This window comes from Labrus bergylta, chromosome 13, assembly GCF_963930695.1.
Source record: "Labrus bergylta chromosome 13, fLabBer1.1, whole genome shotgun sequence".
In the NCBI taxonomy this organism is placed as follows: Eukaryota; Metazoa; Chordata; class Actinopteri; order Labriformes; family Labridae; genus Labrus; species Labrus bergylta.
Genome location: NC_089207.1, coordinates 10,832,922 through 10,855,643, shown reverse-complemented (window position 1 = coordinate 10,855,643; position 22,722 = coordinate 10,832,922). Strand labels below are relative to the sequence as shown.

Below are 22,722 nucleotides of genomic sequence, written 5' to 3'. Positions count from 1 at the left end.
ACTTTTGCACCTCTTACTTCTGGTGCAACAGAACCTAATGAGTGCTTCAATGATCCATAAAGCAAGAAAAGAAGAGATGGCAATGAGGCCGTAGTCCTGGAAAACAACCCAAACAGAAAGAATTAACTTTGACAGATAATTACCAAATAATTCAGTCTAACCTATCATAGCCAAGCATAAAAGACCTGAAACTGGGAAACGTATAGCCTAGCTAACACAACAATCCTGCAATCCTTGGAAGATGAAAGTTATGAGAAGATATTCCAGTCTTCCAATCTGTGTATTGACGGCTGGAGGAAACTTGGTGTTTGTATCAGGAGCTCCTCAACTTAACAAGCATTTACAGAGAAAGCAGCTCCTTTAACAAACAGAAAGAGAAAGGATGGAACAACATTTTCATAAAAACTTCACAAATTCACAAAGAACAACTTCACCGATTTGTAATGGAAATGCCATATTTTGAAGGAGTCAGGTCAACACTATAGACTGTATAAAACATGGACACAGTCTCACTCATTGGTTTCTGAAGAGGCATTTTGAAGCCCAACGATGGCAGTCACCATATTGGAAATTCTACCTCCATCTAACTTTATATCAAACTAGAACAGTATTGTATTCTTTTCTGTTGTTCGTTTGCATTACCAGTGTTACCAGCCTACCGTAAAATCTGGTGTATAAGACGTACTTTTAATACCTTTTTTTTCATCTTAAAAGTTGGCTGTGTCTTATACACCGGTGCGACTAATATACCAGTATAAAATACTGAAACACGCGCCGTCATCACAGCAGGGCAGCAGCCACTATCACTGCAACCTGATGCGATTAAAAGCCTGCGACTTTTTCCACATCTTTTCTTCCTCACAAGGTGATAATCATGCATTTACAGAAAACAGTGGTATACTGTTCCGTAAATAAACATTGTGGAGCGCTCTTTTGATTGAAAGAGTCTTTATTATTAAAGTTAAAGAGTGGCCAGCGGAGTCGGGCAGCGCCACTCGCAAGCTAGGAGTCTGTGCCTCACAACTTTCACTGCAGGCTGAGAGCTCAACTACCGTACTGCAGCTAGTAGGAGTGCAAACTTCCGAAAGTGAAAACAGATGGAACTAAAAGAGGAACACAGAAACTGCACGTTGTAGACATCGCTGAACACAATATAAATCGTCAAAACAGGGTGCGACTTATATTCCGGATTTTACGGTATGTGTGTGGAAGAGACAGTTGGGGTCCCCAGTCTCTTGTAGTCTTATTTTGGGAGTCAATAGCTGAAAAGTTTGGGAACCCCTGAACTAAACAACACCCCTGATTATGCAAATGTATGCTTAACTCTTTAGATTTCTTGTATCAAAATAAGTCATAGAAACTTCACCACCCTACTGTTTTAACCTATAAAGAAATGAGAAAATGAGGTGTTATTTGTTTTTTGAACCAGGCTGTAAACATGTTTGTTTCTGCTTTCAAAATTGACACTTTAATCCAGGACCTAATGGGGATCACTTGGTTTTTGGAGCCAGCGGCTGGTACTGCAGGTACTGCAGGTACTGCAGTTTTTATTTTTTTACACCTCCTTATAGGCTTCTTATTTCAACACCAGAGGCTGCTGCTTGGTCAACACTTGATCTGATGTGCTTTAGCTAAAAGTGTTGTAAAAATATCTTGCATTTGTCTTGCCAGGCCATTCAGCTCTATATATTTGACAGCTGTACAATCAGTTCTCTGATGATGGATCTTGATTGCCTTTTGAGTGCAGTAGTTGCTGTAATTGTGTTGATCTTAATCAAACACCAATTTCCCAGTTTCAGATCTTTAAAGTAAGTATCTACGTCTCTAAACAACATCTGGCAACATAATTAACAATGTACATTTTCTCAGGAAAAGTGTCTGCGTCTGAGATACTTGGGTGCTCCAATATCTTCTTCCAATATCATCAAAGTTTCCTAATAACGTTCGTTAAACACATGTTGAGTATACTTACAAGTGATGCTGTCTTGTACTCTGCTTTGATGCGGTACTCCTCGTAGGTCAGATTTGTTTGGCTTTTGCAAGGAATTCCAGTCTGTGAGGCGTTCAGATTTGTTTCCAGGCAGAAGTACCAGTCTCCATCACACAGAACCATGGCAAACCAAACAACTAACAGACAAATATAGTCCAAGAACAACTTTAAAGAACTGAAACACCAATTGTTGTTTCCTTGACACCTGCAACAATACCATTTGGAAAAAATCCTCCTTTGGTGGATGGGCTCAGTGACCATGACAAACCAGGTAAGGATCAGAGGAGGGAGAAAGATGTAGATAAATCCATTTGGATGTAAGCCTGGTCTGCACGAACACACAAATTCCATGTCAAATGTGTACTGCAGAATGCAGAAGATGACAACCAGCAGAAACGTACTGAAAGCATTTGTAACAACTGCGACAAGTCTGTGAGGAAAATCATGAGTAAATTGAGGCATGCTGTCTCGAAGATTTTAGAAGTCCGACTGTAAATAATAAGATATTCTGTTGCAAAGCTGCTTCATTTCTTTTGTTCTTTCACTATGAATATCTTGTCGACACAGAAGATGAGGCGCTCTTCTTTAGCAGCCGAATAAGATGGGGCGTCAATATTTCACTGGGAGTTTATAAAGAAATTGGTAAGTAATCACAGTTCCACTATTTAACCACAATGTACCCACCTGGTTTGTTTCATTATGATGGCACCATGCTTCCACTTCTTGAATATAAAACAGAAGCTGCTTTTCCCAGACACCTATTGAGATGATAAAAGCGCATAGATCGTAATTTTTTTTACCATAAATCATTCCCCATTACTTCTCCAGTGGTATGCTGATCATTGTTAAATCAGCATACAAACAGCCAATCATATTGGGTAACGTCACTAGCAGGTAAAGGACCCCGAGCAGATCTGACCACCAGAGAATATCTGGTACCAAAACCGGTCTTGCTTGAGCTGACTGCCTGTTAGAATTACTTGTCACTTTTGCCATGTGCTTTCTCATGGGTGGATTAAGTTGGGTTTCTGTAAATAATCTGCTATATATGTCACGTGTGGTCACTTGTGGTCGTGATAACTTTTGTTCTGATCTTGCACTATATTCTAAAAAAAAGTTGGAGGACAAATGCACCTCTCTATCCAAAAATAGTGTAACAGACTGTTGTGTGTTTGTTATATGTACTGTACATCTACTCCCTTTTAGAGTGAGGTGTCCCTAGAGAGTTACTGTAGCTGCTGTAAAGCAGTGTTTGTTGTTGTGATCCGGCTTGCTGTACACAGGTGTGTGTTGAATAAAGTGGAAGCCGCGGATGAAGAAGCTCCCCCGTCTATGTGCCGTTTATTGTTATTCTTATTAAATGTATCAGTACATACAATAGATACAATACAATAGCGCTATTTTAAAGTAATTACTGTGTGTATATTGCTCCTCCTCCTCCTCTTAACTTAACGGAAACGTTTATTGCAAAGTTAAAAAATACAAATAAAAAGATGGAACAACATCTGTTAATGTCTGTCTTTACAAACTGAAATAGAAACTGAAACGTTGCCACTTATTTTCCCCTGATTGCACAGCTTGGTCATTCCTATATATCATCACATATCACATGCAGACTTGAGGTTGGCAGAATTTTTCTGTGGTCATTAAATGTAACCGTGCAGTGGTATTGGTTCTCTTAAAGAGTTTTCAGCTCATATCCAGTAATTCCAGATTGTACCAAACCCTGGAGTTGAGCATTGTATTACCTCTTGTTTTAGTCAACCCACAGTAAACACTTTTTTTTATTTAGTATGGCAACTTGTGGTAAAAAAAAAAAGCTAGAGTTTGTTCAGCCGAGGATCTCTGTCCAAGGTGATAAGATAGGGTTAGTGCTTATTGCTTTGTTTCAAACACCAGATAGTGTCTCTCTCTCTCTTGTTCACTTTACCTTTGTATTATTTTGAATTTGTTTCACCTTATTGCATCAAAATGTTCTCCACCTCGAGTAAACTGTGGGAGGAAACAGAGGGTCAGGCATTCTTCTGTGCTTACTAACTTATTATCCTTAAATAGCCAGTAGCAGCCATTGATTACTTAAATAACCTTTAAGCATCACATTTTTTTTTTACATGTAAAATAAAAACATGAAGAAAATATTTCATGAAAGAAAATATAAATAAATATAAATATACCAAAGAAAACAGAGCCTTTTCTTTGGTAAATGAGTGGTGTGTAGCTTTTATCTGTAAAGATAAACTAACTAATGTGACTACATGTCAACATGTCTGAAGCACACACCTTTAAGGTAATATTTACTTATGGTGTTGTGTTAAAATTCCTGTGAGGGAGGCAAAATATGCAGACGACTGTAATTCTGTGGAGGAAGAACTACTCTAGGAACTGGAGTGTACGTGGGAATTATTTTTGGAGAAGCATGACTTGACTTTTTCTTTCTTTCTTTTTCTGTCTCAGGAGGTTTTTCCCATCAACTATGGCTTCCTTCGGGAACATTATCTTCTACAGGTGTGGCATTAAGGTTTGAATGTGTTCTCTGCTGATTACATTATGAAAACATGAAGCAGTCTGCTTTAGTCAGAAATAAGTAATCTTTAAAATAAGGGGGGGGGGGGGGGGTAACAAGAGATTTAAATGACTTAAAAAGTTTAATAAAAACAGGAAAAGTGCTAGAATCATTAAATACTGAAAAATAAAGTGCAAGTTGATGCAGTAAAGTATAAAACAATACGTTAATACATTATGATGTGACATAATCCAAACACCAAAAGATGCAAGGCAATGTCATTTGATGCGATAAAAAACAAAAGAATTCAATTCTATCAGATGCAATACAAAAGTACAAGTTTTGATAGGACATGATACAAAAAGATAATATCGTGATAAAAAAGCATGACAAAAGTGACGTTACAATGTAATACAATACATTGCAAAAACAAATTCAGTGTGATAGTAAAATATACAATCTGAAACCATAGAAAACACAATTTGCTGTCAAACAATTACAATTTTGTAATTGTGATTTGTCCTTAAATTTCACCAGTTTATCGCAATTGATCTCATTTTAAAGGCATATTTAAAAATCTGATTTTTTGGATTTAAAAAGTTTTTGTTAGGCTTTTATTTTGAATTTTTGTATATCCTTAAGCTGAAGGTATTTTACTTCCTGTTTGAATTCAAACCAGCTGGTAGAACGAAGGTCACCCCATTAACTTAACCATGGAAAAAGGAAATAAAAACAGATGAAAACGCTGGATAGCTTAGCGGGTATGTTGCATGCCCCGTGTACGAAGGCTATAGTCCTTGTCACGGCCATCGTGGGTTCAATCCGACCTCAGCCCTTTGCTGCACTTAGTCCCCCACTCTCTCCTACCACCATAGCCTGTCTCTCTGCGGCTGTCCAAAATGATCACTTGGAAAAAAAAAAACATTTTAAGATAAATGTTTGATGTCATGAGGTGGAAATTATTATGGAAAGGACTATGGTGTGCCTAAAGGGACAAAATAGCATGCAATAAATGCAATTAAATAATATGAATGCTTTAAATTCAGACCTTTATTTATTGTGATTAAGAAGTTAATGCTCCGGAAAGGAGGCTCCGGCCGATTGTCAAACCTTGGATGCAGGAGGAACAATGTGGATTTCGTCCCGGCCGTGGGACAGTGGACCAGCTCTTTACCCTTGCAAGGCTTCTTGGGGGGGGGGGGGGGCATGGGAATTTGCCCATCCAGTCTACATGTGTTTTGTGGATTTGGAGAAGGCTTTTGACCGTGTCCCTCGGGGGATCATGTGGGGGGTACTGCAGGAATATGGGGTCCCGGGGCCGTTGGTCATACAGCCATCCGGTCCCTGTATGACCAAAGTGGGAGCTGTGTCCGCATCCTTGGCACAAAGTCCGACACGTTCCCAGTGCGTGTTGGCCTCCGCCAGGGTTGCCCCTTGTCACCGGTCCTGTTTGTGATCTTTATGGACAGGATCTCAAGGAGCAGCCAGGGGGAGGAGGGTTTCCAGTTTAGGGACCTCAAAATCTCATCTCTGCTTTTTGCAGATGACGTGGTTTTGTTGGCTTCCTCAAGCTGGGACCTCCAGCAGGCATTGGGGCGGTTTGCAGCTGAGTGCGAAGCGGCTGGGATGAGGGTTAGCACCTCCAAGTCTGAGTCCATGGTTCTCTGCCGAAAAACAGTGGATTGCTCTCTCCGGGTGGGGAGTGAGTCTTTGCCCCAGGTGAAGGAGTTCAAGTATCTCGGGGTCTTGTTCACGAGTGAGGGTAGGATGGAACGTGAAATTGACAGAAGGATTGGCTCGGCGTCAGAAGTAATGCAGGCGTTGTGCCGGACCGTTGTGGCGAAGAGGGAGCTGAGCCTGAAGGCAAAGCTCTCGATTTACCGGTCGATCCTCGTTCCAACCCTCACCTATGGTCATGAGCTATGGGTAGTGACCGAAAGAATAAGATCACGGATACAAGCGGCCGAAATGAGTTTCCTCCGGAAAGTGGCTGGGCTCAGCCTTAGAGATAGGGTGAGGAGCTCGGACATTCGGGGGGAGCTCGGAGTAGAGCCACTGCTCCTTTGCATCGAAAGGAGCCAGTTGAGGTGGTTTGGGCACCTATTAAGGATGCTTCCTGGACGCCTCCCTTTAGAGGTTTTCCAGGCATGCCCAACTAGGAGGAGACCCAGAACACGCCGGAGGGATTATATATCCCGTCTAGCCTGGGAACGCCTCAGAATCCCCCAGGAGGAGCTGGAAAGTGTGGCTGGGGAGAGGGAAGTCTGGGCTGACTTACTGCACCTGCTGCCACCGCGACCCGACCTCAGATAAGCGGAAGAAAATGGATGGATGGATAGTTAATGCTGACAGCCCAAAACAACATGATAGAAAAGTGTACAATAAGATGGAGCCTCTCTTTGTGGAGTTTGAATGTTCTCCCTGTGCATGTGTGGGTTCTCTCAGGGTACTCCGGCTTCCTCCCACAGTACAAAGACATTCTTGTTGATTGTCTGTCTCTATATATCAGCTTTGTGATTGACTATCGGACAGTCCAGGGTGTACGGTATCCCGCCTCTCTGCGACCCTGAAATGAAAAAAGTGGTAAAAGATAATAGATGGATGGATGGAGGATATGATACAGAAAGTTACAATAGGACATGGTACTAATGGAAACTTGATTTTGACTAGATCCAAAGCAGTAAAAATTGAAAATCAAGCATTAAGGCCAAACACTATTGACAGTTTGTAAAACTAATCTTTAGCTTTGCTTCAGTCAAAGTGTTAATGTCCAGATGCTATTTTTTAAGTTTCGCATTTAAACCTCTTATCTGGCTTTCTGTGAAGTTTATCTGATGTTACCGAGCAGCATGTCCGGTTTTCATAAACTTCCTGTTTGTGTTTTTCTTTTGACGTAGCATGATCATCCTCATCGTCTTGTTCTCAGCCCTCATCATCCTCCTCTTAGCCTTGGCTTTCTCAGGTAAGACTTGTTTATCTTTGTCAGATCCTGTTATCATTAGGGATGACTCTGAGGCCCTCGGGAGACAAGTGGGTGTGTTCTGCACTAACTGTGTTTATCTAAACTACAAAGCGCTTCATTCTAGTGTTTGACAACATGTCACAAAGTGTTTTAAACCATGTTTGTGTGCGTTTGAATGTGTTATTTCAAATAAAGTTCACTTACAATTTAATTTCCTTAATTCCTTGATCATTTTTTATGGGAACCTTGTGCAGTAAAAATTTAATTTTTTGTGGACACAGCCATGTAATATTTTCACAAGAAGAGGAGGACAATGAAAAAAAATACACACATTGCTTTTCACTTTTCACTTCTTTCTCTTCGATTAAAACACTTAATCGTCTTAATAGAAGATCCGGCCGTGGCATCACCTGTCACTTGGGGTTTTTTTTAGCTTCATTTTCGTACAATAGAAGGAGGTTGAGGTACATTGTCCATCTGTATATTCAGTCTATGCTGCAGCCAGATAGGGGGAAAAGAGTGCCTTAGTTAGTAGACAAGCACAGGTGCTTGCAATCAGGTGAATTACCTGAGGTCAAAAGATGGAACGTCTAAATAAAACAGGTATACCCCTAATATATAACAATACATAGGGGATGTGTACAGTACAGTCCTAAAGTGTTTTAAATCAGGTGTCTTCCTCCCACAGACGAGTCCTCTGAGGTGACGAGCACCAACACACTGCCCATTGCCAACCTCGGCGAGGACATCCTCCTCAGCTGCAACCTGAACATCAAAATTGAACTAGCCAAACTGAGACAGGTGTCGGTCACCTGGGAGAAGACAAACCTGAAAGGACTGGTTCATCGTTATCAGGATGGAGCTGCAGATTTTGTTGATCAGAACTCGCAGTTCAAAGGGCGGACTCAGGTGTTCCCCGAGGCTTTGGGCTCTGGGAACGCCTCCCTGCTGCTGCGGGACGTGAGGAGCAGCGACGAGGGGGAGTACACCTGCACGATCAGCTCCTCTGAGGGCGGAGGGATGGTCAACATTAAGCTCAGAACGGCAGGTAGGACAACTTTCCTGTCTGTCCTGTTTCACTGTGTGCTTTGTGTGAAATGAATCTCCCTGAGAACAGCTCTTTATGCAAACTTTACAGTTTTAGGTTTTATTTATTATTATTCCAGCTGTGTTACACTTTATTGTCAGCTTCCGTTCATATAGATACGATGGTGCTACGTTGTTGTTATTAAATAGAAGGATGACAATATAGATCTGTTAAATTTTAAGTGACTAGTTCACCACAGGAACTTTCCTCGGGAACTAAGAACTTCAGGAGATGCAAAATGCAATTCCACTGCAGCAACCAGGATCTAAATGAAGTACCAGAGACTTTATTTTATCCCTCAAAAGATCCCTGCTGAGTCCCACCACCAAAGTATGGGGACTTTAGGGGTGGGAATTGTAGCGCTGGACATTTCTAATTGTGTTGAGAAGGGTTCAGAGTTTATGGGCAACTATCACCATGGGCATCAGGTAAGGATGCATGATAGAAGGATAGAATTATTTCTTCAATTCAGTTCAAAAGGGTTCAATAAAGATAAGCAGTGATCAGGAGACCTCAATCTAACTAATGAGTGATACAGTGCAAACAGCAACCAATCAAGGAGACGGGGGAAAAAATGAGAAAGCAAGGGGTGTAGTTAAGGAGGTGCGGTAGGAGAAAAGAGGAAGTGAAAGGAAACAAAATAGTGATCTTTAATACAGATTGGTCAAGTATTAAGGAGGCTCTTTCACACTTAAGGAGTCTGATTTGCTTTTTCTTCACACATTCAAGGGGCTGGAGGAACCTTTGTATCCCCCTGGTCCCTGTTACTTTTGGTGGAAACATGGCTAGAGATTACCAGATTCAAAACACACATATAAGGAACTTGGTGATTTTTGATAACACAAAGTAGCATAAAAAAAGAGAAGGACTAATAAACATCTGTAGAGTTATGGTCAAAAACCTAAATAAAAAAAAGTTCAAAACTGTTTAAAAACAGAAACAAAATATGTGCAAAAGTTGGAATTAAGGAGCTGTACAGTGGTGGGGGAATTTGCACTGACAAACAAGTCAAAGGGCTACAGGAAACTTTTAATCCCAGAGATAACAGTGTATTAAATCCTGTCATTATAAATCTGAAGTAGGGAGATAAAGAAAACATCTCTAATCTACTTCTGACCCACCTATCTATAGAGTCTATCTTTACTATTCTATATTTATTTTATGTTTTTACCTTGCACTGAATTTTTAGGAAATCTAGTTTTATACAAGTTGCAACCTCCGGTGTGCAGTTCTTCCAGTGTCCACTAGAGGCTGGTTGCAGAAGCACAGGAAGTCACAAAGCTGTTTTTACCGCAGAAAAATTCACATGTTAACTGTCTGGCAAAGTCAAAATAGGTCTGATGAGCTCATGTCTTGATTTGCACACACTATGCGGGGGGAGAATTTTTTGATAACTGGTTCATTTTGACTTTATTAAGGATATGAGTTTTTTACAATAAGGCGCAGAGCTATCTTGATTGACAGGTGGGTGCGGTGTAACGGTTTGTCAGGAGGCTTAAAACCCACCTCAGCTCCAGCTCTCAGCCTGTCGTTAGGTTGACTGAAAGTTAGGCTGAGACAGCATTTCCAGCATGGAGACCACCATCGATGGGACTCCAGCGCCCCCTGCAGGAACAGATGGGTGAAGACACGCTTTGTCCATTAACATTTACAGTCTACTGTTTTAAAAGCCAATAGCGTTGATATGCACAATTCTGCTGCGGGCACCATATTTTCATGTCTCAAACTACCACTTCTGTTGTTTAAGCCTTTACAGCCCCCAAGTTTAAGTTCTCAAATGGCACCCTGGTGGCGGAGGCGAGCAGGTGGTTCCCAAAACCAAACGTGACGTGGTCAGACGAGGCTGGGAACATCCTGAATGGAAGCACGAGTCTCAAACAGAACTCTGCAGGGATTTACAGAGTGGTCAGCATGCTGCAGCCGGTCAACGTCAGCGACACCTACACCTGCAGGATTGAAAATGAGCTGGTGACTTCCGTTTCTAAGGCAACAGTTACAGGTAATTTAAATAATTTGTTTTGATTGCTTCGCACATCATTTCCAGGAATAGTGTTCAGTTTGTCATCATGTGGAGAATTACTCAACATGGGACATCGTGTAAGTGGTTCTGAGGGAGCTTTAAGTGTCCAAGAAAAAAATCTGAATTTAGCATTGAGGCTTGCAGTGTGAATTCAGCTTTTGATGGCCCATTTTATGGAGTAAATGAGAACAGGTCAATCTCTTCAACTTGATTTGTCTACCATATTTCTATTACCAAAAGATTTTCAAAAAAACATCTTTATTATTCTGCAGACACTGAAGTCTTTGGGAGGACGTACTTCACCTTCAGCGCTGCATCGACCCTGCTGGCTTCCATCTACCTGAGCACTCTGTCCATCATCCTCTACACCTGTTATCTTACCTGATCACACAAAGACTCCTGTGTGTTTGTACATTCATTGATTTAAGATTTGATAGAAACAATGTTTTAAAAGGAGAAATAAAGCAATTAAATATGAATATTTTAATACTTGTTGAAGTTTAATAAAGCGTGTGTTGTTGCCATGTAACTGCATTTTCTTTCTTCTATCTTTCTCAGATGTACACAAAATGTCATGTTGTATGGAAAGGTGCATTATGCATTACAAATCTCTATCAGCATTCGCTTTTCTTCATTCATATGTCTAACTGTATCACAATACATAAACAGGATAAACCATCCTTTTGGAAGAAAGCTCAAAAGAATACTTGACTAATTATTTTTTTTGTGATTTTCATTCAATTTCAGCATAGAATGACTTTGACTCAATGAACCATTTATCTAATTAAGTTAGTGTTCTCCAGCTTTACTCGTGACCCGGGCCACCAACCTGGAAGACCACAGCCTCCACAGGTCCGACCTGTGGCTCCTTTCCTGCATGTTATTCCCCTCTCTCTCCCTGATTTCAGACTCTATCCACTGTCCTATCTCTCCAATAAAGGCACAAATGCCCCAAAATAATTCTTTTTAAAAAATGAAAAAAAGGTTAGTGTTTATTGTAGCCTATATGTTTTTTTGGGGTTTTTTTTTATCACAGGGTTATAAAAAATGAAGCTAGTAAACTCTAACTGTGATGAAGTGCATTCAATGATTTTAAAAAAACAAGTGATACTCCCAACCACAAAGGGCATTTTGAAGAAAACTAAGCACACTTTGAACACTGCATTGTTATAAAAAAGGACAGCAGCCTTCCTTAGAAAATGATTAAAAAAAACAAAAAAAAACATGTTTATTTCTCCTGCCAGTAGATGGGGTCAGTCAAAGTCACAGACTGCTGTTAAAGAGTCCTGGGACGTCTTTGGACCAACCCCAGAAGTCAGCGAGAAGCTTCCTATTGGTCCGGTAGTGAGCGAGGTGTCCTATGTCCCACCGGTCTTTGAACGCATCACACACTTTTTCGAAGAAAAGTGAGACTTTACCTGCATAAGATTCACATAAGTTTGCTTTTTTCACAATGTACAAATATGATGTTTAACGTTAATATGATGGTTTTCACACAGAAGAGGGTTTTAAAATAAGTTTTCTTTGAGTTGGGCCAGGTTTGTGGAGCTCGGGGGGGTTTCATGGTGGTAGTTACTGGTTTGTTTTTTGGCACCAGAAGTCTCCACAAACTCAAAATGTCTCGATCCGAAAAGGCAGAAAACGGGGAACAACCGACGTTCAACTCGGATCTCGAACTAAACGGAACAATAGTGAATCCAAAAGCGTTTTGTAACGTGTGTAAACGCCTGTACCGGGACCCTAAAATCCTCCCCTGTCTGCACACCTTCTGCTCGGACTGTATCTGCCAGCTGGAGCCCTTCTCGGTGTCCTCCTCCTCGCGCCGGGACTCTCCGGAGGTCAGGACGGGTGTGGAAGAGGACCGACCCGCCGTCACCGTCACGGTCCTCTGCCCGCAGTGTGACTCCGAGGTGGACCTCCCCCCGTCCGGACCTCAGGGGCTGAGCACCGACCACCTCGCTCTGGATGAAGTGTTTCTGGAGACCCTGTTGACGAACGGCCCGCTGGGTTGCGACCTTTGCGGGGAAGGGAGCGCCGAGAGCCGCTGCGAGGTCTGCAGCGTCAACCTGTGCGAGTTCTGCTGCCAGGCACACAGGTGAAGTCTGTTCTATTCTATTAGTTATAGTGGGTAAAGTTATGTACGTCTATGATATTCTGCACACTATACCTTTTGTTTTGTGTTTTCTAGTCTGTTTTGCATGTCATGTTTCTATGGTATTCTGTCATTATTGGGTTTTTAAAGATTGATTTTTAGGCTTTTTGGGCCTTTATTGGTGTGACAGTAGAGTGGAAGATTTGGAAATCAGAGAGAGAGAGTGTCGGGAATGACATGTGTGAAAGTATCCACAGGTTGGATTCAAACCCGGGCCGCCTGCTTCGAGGACTACAGCATCTGTACATTGTGAACGCAAACCACTTGCATTTTTTTTTGTTTCATTGTATTCTTTGCTGCTTTGCTCAATAAACTACATTTTGATTTGTTTTGCTTCCTAATGTTTCTAAAGTTCCTTTGTCCAGCCAAAAGCAGAATCGGTTCTATTTTAATCCAATCCTGTGTTTACAGGAGGGGTAGGTTTTGTTTTTGTCTAACACAGGTAGTTTCTGTTTGGTTCTTGTCTATAATATTTATCATTGGTGGTGATAAATCTATCAGGTCTTTTCCTTTTTTTTTTTTTTTTTTATCAGTTTAAGCTGTAACACTGGAAATATCCTGAAATATCTTTAGTCAGTCCAAAATCGAGCCTCATTTTTAACTTTCAGAATCAGATTTATTGGCCAGGTATGCTTACACACACAAGGAATTTAACTTCGGTGAACTGTGCTCTCTTAAGGTACAACATTAAATATCAACAATAAACATAATGAGAAAAGACTAATATGTACATGACTAAACATGAAACAGTGCATTGGTGCATCGTGCAAAATATGCTGATGTAACATGATACATAAAATGCAGTTATGTTTTCTAAATTGTCACATTAAGTGACACACCAGACTGCAAGATTTGATTGTGAATAGTCTGTAATATATTCAGATCTTTTCTGTTCTACTCAGGCCTAACAGGTAATTTAAGTTCTACCTTGTTTAGTACTTCCACTGACAGACACACAGCATGTGTTAGGTTCTATTACATGGTTTTCTATTCCATTGTATAGTCTGGTACTCATGCATGTGTCTGTACATGTTTTCTCTCCCCTCTGCAGGCGTCAGAAGCGAACAGCATCTCACTCCGTACAGCGTCTGGAGGAGCTGAAGTCTCGGGGTCGTCTGTGTCGTCCCGTCCTCTGCCCCCTCCACCCGGGCCAGGAGCTCCGGCTCTTCTGTCAGCCCTGCGACCTGCCTGTCTGCCTGGAGTGCTCAGCGACGCTGCACCGTGACCACCGCTGCACCCCCACCAGCGATGTCATCGATCGCCACGGAGACCGCATCCGAGAGCTGGTCGCTGTGCGCCTTCGACCTCGTCTCGAGCTTCTCAAGGACTCGCTGCAGAATGTAAAACAGATTTGAGACTGATTGTACTGTTGAGGGGTCAAAATATGTCAAATATACAGCTTCCTATTACACACTGAATCCACACAATATCATTATTCAACTAAAACGAAAAGAATTAAATTACAGGTGGACATATCCCAGGAGGCTTTGCAGGCACGGGTGGATGCAACAGCAAACGAAGTAAGGACGTTTGCGCGAGCCTACGCCAGCGCTGTGGAGGCTCACTGCCTGTCTCTGCTGCGCCGCCTGGAGGAGCTCCGTGTGCAGCGCAGGTACGACAAACGTTGCCAATAACCTGACCTGAGTGTCTTCAAAGCTACATTAGTCACATTACATTTCAGAGAAAAAGATACTGCATGTTCTCTCTCCTCAGGCCATGTGGATTTATTGTGTGAAAAAACCTCATGGGAGACTCCATTTGTAACTGCGGCTGTCCTCGTCCAACAGGAACCAGCTCCACCTGCAGAGGGCTCAGCTTCAGCAGGCTCTGCTGGACGTCGGCGGCGGTGTTGAGTTCGCAGAGCGTCTCCTGAGCTGCGGCTCAGACGCTGAGATCCTCAGCGCCAAAGGAGTGACCCTGAGGAGACTCACGAGCCTGGCAGAGGGCAGCTACAACCCCCACCCGGCAGCTTTCACCCCCGATGACAGCGGCAGCATCAGCTTCCTGCCCAGGGAGCCGGCGGGGGAGGTGGAGGGCTACCCGGTGGTGGGAGTGATCAACTCTAAGACGATGGACCTCAGCAAGTGCACCGTCGACGGCGAAGGTAGACCAATCAGAAGTGACAGAAAAAGGAAACAAAGGGCTTTTAATTTTTGGGTAATTAAGATTGAAAGGTTGGGACGCCGATAGCCAGATGGTTAAGAAGCTTGCCCCGTGTATGATGGCTATAGTCCTCATAGCAGCGGCTGTGGGTTTCGAATCCAACCTCAGCCCTTTGCTGCACGTCATCCCCCACACTTCCTGTCTCTCTTCAGCTGTCCTGTCCAATATAGGCAAACAATTAAAGATGACCTCCTTTATTGTAACTAATGAACTCAGGCCTGTGATTCACAGGGGAACGTTAGCAGAGAACAGTGCTGACGGGACAGACTTACACCTTTGGTTTATTTGGGAGATTTCATGGGATTTATTGACAGATTATCTCCGTTCTTATCTTTCAGATATCTGATCTCCTTTTTCTTCCTAGTTATAAAAGTATCCGTGTGTGTAAACAGGTGTATCATCATGTGGGTTTTGAATTCATTTTGAACTTTTACGAGTTTATTATTGTCACCCAGACAAACTTTTTTGATGGATATTTATTTGTCAAAAGCCTGGCAACTATTTCTAGAGATCCCCCCTGTGGGAGACGTTGCAGGCAGGCTGTGGAGGGAGTCGGGTAAGGACGTGGTGGAGAGGGTGAAGATGCGGTGGAGAGGGTGAGGACCGTGTAGACTGAGTTCTCCAGGAGCAGACAAACACTGTTGTTACCTTACTGCTTTGGTTCAGAGGCAGAAATTCCTGTGAGACTGAAGGAATGTTGAGGTGACTGAGCAAGCCTTGAGGCAGTGCATTGAGGGGGGTGTTTACACTGACACACACACACACACACACACACACACACAAAGACAAGATTTGTAGCAGCTCATTCCTGTGAAAGACTTGGCTTTAAGACGTGATTACCTGTGCGGGAAATGGAAACCCACAGCAAATAAAAGTAACGTGCTGACATTGTGTGACATTTGCTAGAGTCCGTTATAAACTGTAACCTTATAAAGCCAAATGTCCAGCAGTGAACTTTCCATTCATCCACACTTTGTTTTTGTGTTTGCTTTTGTACTAAAGTGTGTTTAAAGCTTCTTCTTTTTTTGCTTCCATTAAGTTGTTTAACCCTTTCATGTTGAGGTACATTTGTGTGTTGGACAACAGATATGGAGGACTGTCCAGTTTGTGTGTCTGTGTGGGTATGTGTGTGATAAGAGGGTATGAAGAGGTGGATTTTGACGACGAGGCTGCACAGCAACAGGTGAAAAGGGGGACAGAACAGCTGCGTCTGTAATGGTAACAGCTGCTGGGTTTACTCGGATTAGCAAGCACACGTACAAATTCACAGATAATTCACACCTATTAGAGCAGCGGTGATGGTAAGAAAAGAACAGCCGTGCAAATTGTAGTACTTGTTGCAGCGGCAGAAGGAGGATTTAAGCGATGCAAGAAGAACTGTCCCTGATCTTGTTTTTGAGGAGAGGTAGCCCAAATGTAAAGGAATATTCTCATTTTTGATTTAAATATATGCTTTGAAGGTGATTTTTAAAGTTTAATAGAATCATTTAATCGCCAAATCTACTGTCTGTCTGTAGGCTGTGTGGTCTTTGTCTCTTTGTTGTCGTCTTGTCTCCCGGCAGCCTGTTTTACCAGACATCCACGCCATGAAATTTGTCTTGCTGGAATATTTAAGTTCCACCGGCGGCGTTAGCAGCAATTGTTTGTTTGAGAAGAGGCAGCATTTTCAATCATTTAAGGTCCGAGGTTACAACGCCATTCCTCTCCTGTCACTGATTTAACAGGTGATTTTCAGATGTTTGGCTGATAAATGGTAAATGGAATTGAGCTTGTAGACTGCTTTTCTAGTCTTCTGACTACTTGACATTTTAAGGACTTAATAAAGACTCGGTTGGTTATGAAAATGGTTAATAGACTAGTAAGTTAAATGTACTAAGTGCAACCTTACTGGGAGTTGGTGCTTTTACATTTGGGTTTAAAAAAAAGTGCCCAAGATTTTCTGTCTTTGTTTTTGCTAAGAAAAAAACTTCCTGCTTCAAGTTCAGCTGGTTTTTGTTTATGTCCATAAATGCACACATGTCCAAGGCGTGATTAAAGAAATGTGGATGTGTTTAAGTCAATACTTTGCATATGTATTGTATTTGTGTGTTTTTACGCGCACCAGTATGACCTCTAACCTCTAACCTCTTTTGGTCACAGGTGTACAGAGGGCAGAGGAGGGGCAGCCGGGTTACTTCACCCTGGTGTGCAGAGACTCGGCGGGGGAGCAGGTGTCACGAGGGGGCGAGAACGTCCTGGTCAGCATTGTTCACAAGGAGAAGAAGAACAGGTGAGTGAAGGACAGTTTTAGCTTTTGAATAATTTTATTTATTTACCCAGTAACAGGAAAAAGGAATTGTCCTGGAAAAAAAGGCACAGGGGGCGCTATCTGTGCAGCCATCTTACTGTTCACAATAAATGTAAATTCATCACACAATGTCTTTTTCTAATTTGTGATTAAATCCTTTCTTGTCATCTCCATTGATGCACCTTTAAAGGTTCCTCTAGAATCACAAAAATAAATTTTTCTCAGTTTTTGCCATTTCGATTAAACGATCTTCAGCGACATACAAAGAGGTGATGTTGTCCCTCTGCAGGGGAAGTCAAAATGAGATCGGTTTTCTGAGCATATTATTTGGAATGATCAGTTGACAAATCATCCTACTTGGGACAGACACCTGTTGGGGGCAAACTCCAGATACCTTAAGAGGTATATGTAGACTTCAGCCAGGAGCGGATGTCATCAGGTAGTACCCAACCATCACTTAGTGTTTCCACCCTTAACCACAACACTCTGGTTAGTGGGCTGGCAGTGATGGACTAATCACTTCCTGTCCGCCCCTAACCTCCAGAATCCCTCCTCCCTTCTACTCCATATCCAGCAGGAGGCTCCATATCCTCCCTCATGCTGCCCGCTGCTTCTTTCTTGCCCCTTTCATCTAGTCCCAGAGCTGAGGAGAATGGCCAGGCTGACTTGGCAGGAAAATCTTTATAACCAATTTCCACAGGGGACAACCATGCCTGCCATCCTTTGTCCTTGCATTCCTAAACCAGGGACTGATACTTTTAAGGCATTTCTCTCACTGGCCTCTCTGCAACCCTCCTCCCACAGCACTGTCAGTTTGATAAGAACAATTATCTTGCCCTTGGTTGAGCACAATACAATGACCTGGGCGGTGGTTAGTTGTCACCACCTCCAGAAAAACTGCAGTCTTCACACCATGTCGACCCTCAAGTCCCAGGACTAGGCCGTTTTCAGAAGGTTGGGCTTCGCTCCTTTGGTTGATAAAAGTCTGGACACTTAGGCAAAGGTGATGATCCAATGTTGGTGAACCTCTCCCGCTCAATTGTGTCAACAAGAGATCTAAGAGTGAGATAAAGGAGGATAAGATATTGTTGTTGATTTGGGTGCAAACTGTGTAAGCTCAAAATAGTTACTTTCTGAGATGGGATAAAACAATGGGTCACCAGTTCTTTGTTCTCAGAGTGTGTTAATAAGATGGTTTGTTACGTTTTCCTTCAGCAAGTTGGAGACGTCAGTGGTTGACAACAGTGATGGATCGTACCGTGTCTCTTACACACCTAAAGAGCAAGGAGTCTACTCAGTGTGGGTTTGTGTCAAAGCCCAACATGTCAAGGTAGGAAAACGAAACAACAAAATAGATTGTAGTACTGTATTTTCTCTTCTCTATACATTATTAATCATGAAGTCTTGCAGCTGGTATGGTCAGATAGTGTAACGTTTGGTTGGAGTTGTGAGTTGTGGCTTTGCGAGCAGCTCACAGTGCACCGCCTCAGGGCTGCTTTCATCATCCTGACAAATTAAACACGAGTAGATGAAATTTTCTCCAGGCAAAAACAAATTAAACAGACTTTGTATGGCTGCTCTGATGTTAAATTCACTTGCTGGGATGCTTGATAAATACATGACTGACATCCTGAGTTATCACCTCTCTGTTTTTATTAAATGTAGCCTTGTGTCTGCCTGAATCGTTCCTGCAGGGTTCTCCGTTTACTCTGACTGTGAAGAGGAAGCTGAGGCGTCACAGCGGGACGTTTCACTGCTGCTCCTTCTGCTCCAGCGGAGGAGCCAAAGAGGCTCGCTGTGGCTGCCCAGGAACCATGCCAGGTACAAAGAGGAAATCTCACAAATGTCTGCACAGTTTACATTCAGTTTATCACAATGAACAAACATGACAAACATGGTTTGGCTTGAAGAGGATCATGGAGAATCAACAAATGGAAGAACAATTTGGATCCACAGTTAACACTTTTATCTTCGACATTTTGACAGACTGAATTCAGTTATTTAAAAAAAATCAGACTTTCCTTGTGTGCTTTAATCTGATGTCTTTATTCTACCTGTCGTCATATTTAATATAATTGTTTCATGCCTCCATTCTGTTAACAGATCACTGTGAAGGCATTATGTTACTCCATACAGTCAGACGCCCTGTTTTCTTGAATGTGATTTCCCTGAATTGCCTGGAAGGAATATCCTTAAAAATGACCCTATCAGCCTCATAGACTTCAAGATTGTTGGTCAATGCAATTCATGAATAATGTCTAAGTAACGCCTTGAAGAAACTTCTTGTCCGTGGACTATTTCCCCTGGCAGCTCTACCCTATGCATACATGTTCTGTCTTCTGTAGGGAGGTATTTTATCCCTTCTGTGAGTATTTATTACCTTTGCAGTTGTTTTGATATAATTTGTGTTTTTTAAATGTTAAATCTAGAAATATATCTAAAGTCTCGACCACAGTTTCATTGTCATTCTGTGGGAAAACAGTTTGTGAATGGAACATTTTCCTTCCAGGTGTAATCATTCAACTGTAGAAGTAAGTGTTTCCCTAAACCCTTATTTTGCCTCCTGTCAACCTTCTTCAAGGTTTGAACACATTAACTGTATACAGATGAACAGCAGTCCTCCCGTTGTTCAAACGTGAAGCCAAAATGTCGCCCCAATAAATACTTGAAAAATACTCGTACATAAGTCAACATAAGAACCAACTATAATGACAGAAACCATGTTTGAGGAAAATGAATTTGACCTGTATTTTGATTTATTAGCTTGATCAGTTTCCCATCTGTTAACATGGAAGAGGAGGTGGAGCTTGTGACCTATACTGCAGCCAGTCAATAGGGGGAGCGCCAAATGTTTTGGCTTCACTTTTGGGATGCTGTCATGTCATCGATCTTTTTATACAGTCTGTCGTTGAACATTTCAAGACTCGACACTGTCATTTGTGTGGGTTTCCTTTTATAAAAATATGAAATTATTTACTGGCACCTGCGCATGCTTTCTGGCTCATGATTTTTAAAAAGTAGGACACTAAATTTGCAATATAAAACAAGAAATTTTTTTCATTCCTATTCATACTAGAGGACTTTAAAACCCTAAATCTGTTCCTGTTTTCATGTCTGTTTTGCTTCTGGTTGGTCTGCAGGAGGATTTAAAGGCTGCGGTCACGGTCACAAAGGACACCCCGGGAAGCCCCACTGGTCTTGTTGCGGCAGCACCACGGAGGAGTCTGAGTGTTTGCCTGAGAGTGTGTTGGCTGCAGTTTCACCTCGTGGTCACTTACGGACCGTGGAACTGTGAAGGGGACACACAGGTGAGACCTGTCGTGATGAGGCAAGTTAATAACAGATGGCAGCAACAAAAAGGTTAGAGCAACAGCTAAAGGTTTGGGGTATAAATCTCAGGCAGACATGGAAACTGAAGCTCTGAGGACACAGGGACTGAAGCAGGACATCGAAGTCTCTGTGTGAGACTGACTGGTAACCGATAGATGAAGTCTTTTTACCATTATGGACTATGGACACAAATTCAAACACCTAAAGGCTTGAATTATTTGGACCATTTACCCTTGGTTTTAAAATGTGTTTGGTTATCTTTTATACAAGTAGATAACCCAGATTCCCCTGTTCACACCTGTTTCTATAACCTCCTAAGAGGGACAGACACTTAAGTTCAGATTTTGCTACTTCCTACATCACCTCTACTGGAAGGTTAAGGCCTCAGCTCATAGTTTACAGTATATGTCAGTCCTTCAGCAAAGGAATTATCATTTTGAGAACTAAAATACATGTGCCGGCTATTCAGGGTCCTGAGATAGGAGGACATAGTCTTTGTTTTTCGGTTGATGTCATTCCTACATGTGGAAGTCCAAAGACGTATTTTAAAACCAAGCATAAACTTGTTGTGAAGTGCCTTTTAACAAAGGAGGCAGAGAAGAAGAAAGAGGCAGGAGTAATAAAATACATACTCCTACACAGCTGCATGTTTCTCCTTCTGAATGAAATGTGTTAAAATCCGCTTTAGGGCACCTTGAAGAAGAGACATTTTTCACAATTTTTTTAGTTTTACACAATATTCTCTCTTCAAAGGGGACATATTTAACCCCTTTCCCCCTTTTCAAACACTCCCCTGTGGTCTAAATGAAACATCTGTGCTGTGCTTTAGTCAAAATATAACATTAATCAAGCACCAGAGGAGGTTAGTGACCCTGTATAAACCAGCTCTCTCAGAACGCTCCGTTTTGGTGTGTGTGTCTCTTTAAATGCGATGAGCTCCCCCTTGAGTTTTCCCCGTAGACATCACTCCTCTGTGAGAATTAAAAATGGCAGACTTGTGCAAAAGCCAGGGGAGGGGAGGGTATTTTTTCTTACCAGAATCCCACTGTGATGTCACAAAGAGAGCAAATTTGTAACGGAGCATTTTTCTCTGTGTTCTAAGAGTTATGCAGACCACAAACAAAGGACTAGATGGGTTTATTTCACATTTTGTGGGTCGGTAGACACTCAGGTTAGCCAAATATATGTTCAAAAACACTGTAAAAGTGGATTTTTCCTAATATGTCCCCTTTAATATTTTTCCGTTTTTATACATTAAATCAAAAAGAAGTGCCTCAAATACAATAATGATGCTGAAACTTGTGAACAATAAAATTATCATCTGCACTGATCGTTGTATATTTGAAAATCCACCAATCATATCTTTTGTTTTACTTCATGTTATTACTTTTTTATTATTATTATCAATTTATATTAACAAGTAACGTCAACTTGATAGTTATTGTCTTGTAAAGAAGTTTAAAACTTCTAATACTAATACTTTACTAATGAAAATAACCACATGCTAACACACGTGCTATTTTCATGGTGCTATCTATGTGAAGATACAGTTTGTTTAAAAAAAAAATAAGAATAGAAAGGTGAGTACATACAATGATTTCTACTTATGATTAATTCTTTAAGGATGTCCGGAGCTGGTAAACAGCTTTCAATGTAGCTTTCATTTCCACTGGATTATTCAAAGACTGTTCATAACGATAACTATATTGTTGTTTTTTGTAAACCATAATATTTGGTCCCTCACGCTTGGTAACAGTTTTGACGTAGAAACACAAATGTAAAGTTTGGAATGAGCTGTTGAATGCCTTTGTGTATTTTTTTTGTAAGATGATAGTAAAATAGAACTATGCAAATACTTGACATTACGACAAATCTCATTCTTTTGTGTTATGCTGCTTTTTGAATTTCGTACATCCATCAATTCATCCGAGTGTGTACTCGTGCTATGTTTTATTATCTTACAAATGTTTACTTACTGAACTGTTACGCCTGTACAAGCAAAATAAACACACTCATTTCACATAGCCTGCCGTTACGTGTTTTGTCGTATTTCTGAATAGACTTCATTCCTGCTAAGTAATTATGAAATAAAGAAAAAAAGAATATTCCACTAACTGCAATAAGTGTCTTATTGTGTACGATACATATTCAAAGAATCCTCCTAAACTATCAATATCATCAGAATATGTCAAATGGAAAGTTTGTAATGGAAAAAAACAAATGGATTA

The 22,722-nt window shown here is 41.5% G+C and overlaps 2 protein-coding genes across 3 annotated transcripts; both read left to right on the top strand.

The window, feature by feature from the left end:
* Nucleotides 1-4,343: 4,343 nt before the first annotated feature.
* Nucleotides 4,344-11,421, top strand: vtcn1 (V-set domain containing T cell activation inhibitor 1). Its single transcript, XM_020631960.3, has 5 exons — nucleotides 4,344-4,495; nucleotides 7,391-7,455; nucleotides 8,144-8,503; nucleotides 10,290-10,541; nucleotides 10,835-11,421. The coding sequence occupies exons 1-5, from the start codon at nucleotides 4,464-4,466 to the stop codon at nucleotides 10,945-10,947; spliced, it is 822 nt and encodes a 273-aa protein (XP_020487616.2). The 5' UTR covers nucleotides 4,344-4,463; the 3' UTR covers nucleotides 10,948-11,421.
* A 488-nt stretch (nucleotides 11,422-11,909) lies between these two features.
* Nucleotides 11,910-22,518, top strand: trim45 (tripartite motif containing 45). 2 transcript variants are annotated; one of them, XM_065962445.1, is made up of 8 exons: nucleotides 11,910-12,657; nucleotides 13,766-14,054; nucleotides 14,181-14,326; nucleotides 14,502-14,818; nucleotides 17,017-17,146; nucleotides 18,380-18,494; nucleotides 18,859-18,985; nucleotides 19,674-20,298. In XM_065962445.1, exons 1-8 carry the CDS (start codon nucleotides 12,125-12,127, stop codon nucleotides 19,691-19,693), a joined length of 1,677 nt encoding a protein of 558 aa, XP_065818517.1. In that variant the 5' UTR covers nucleotides 11,910-12,124; the 3' UTR covers nucleotides 19,694-20,298. The 2 variants fall into 2 exon arrangements, with proteins under 2 accessions (XP_065818517.1, XP_020487670.2); XM_020632014.3 differs by lacking the exon at nucleotides 19,674-20,298 and adding an exon at nucleotides 20,305-22,518 and having other exon boundaries at nucleotides 11,912-12,657.
* Nucleotides 22,519-22,722: the final 204 nt, after the last annotated feature.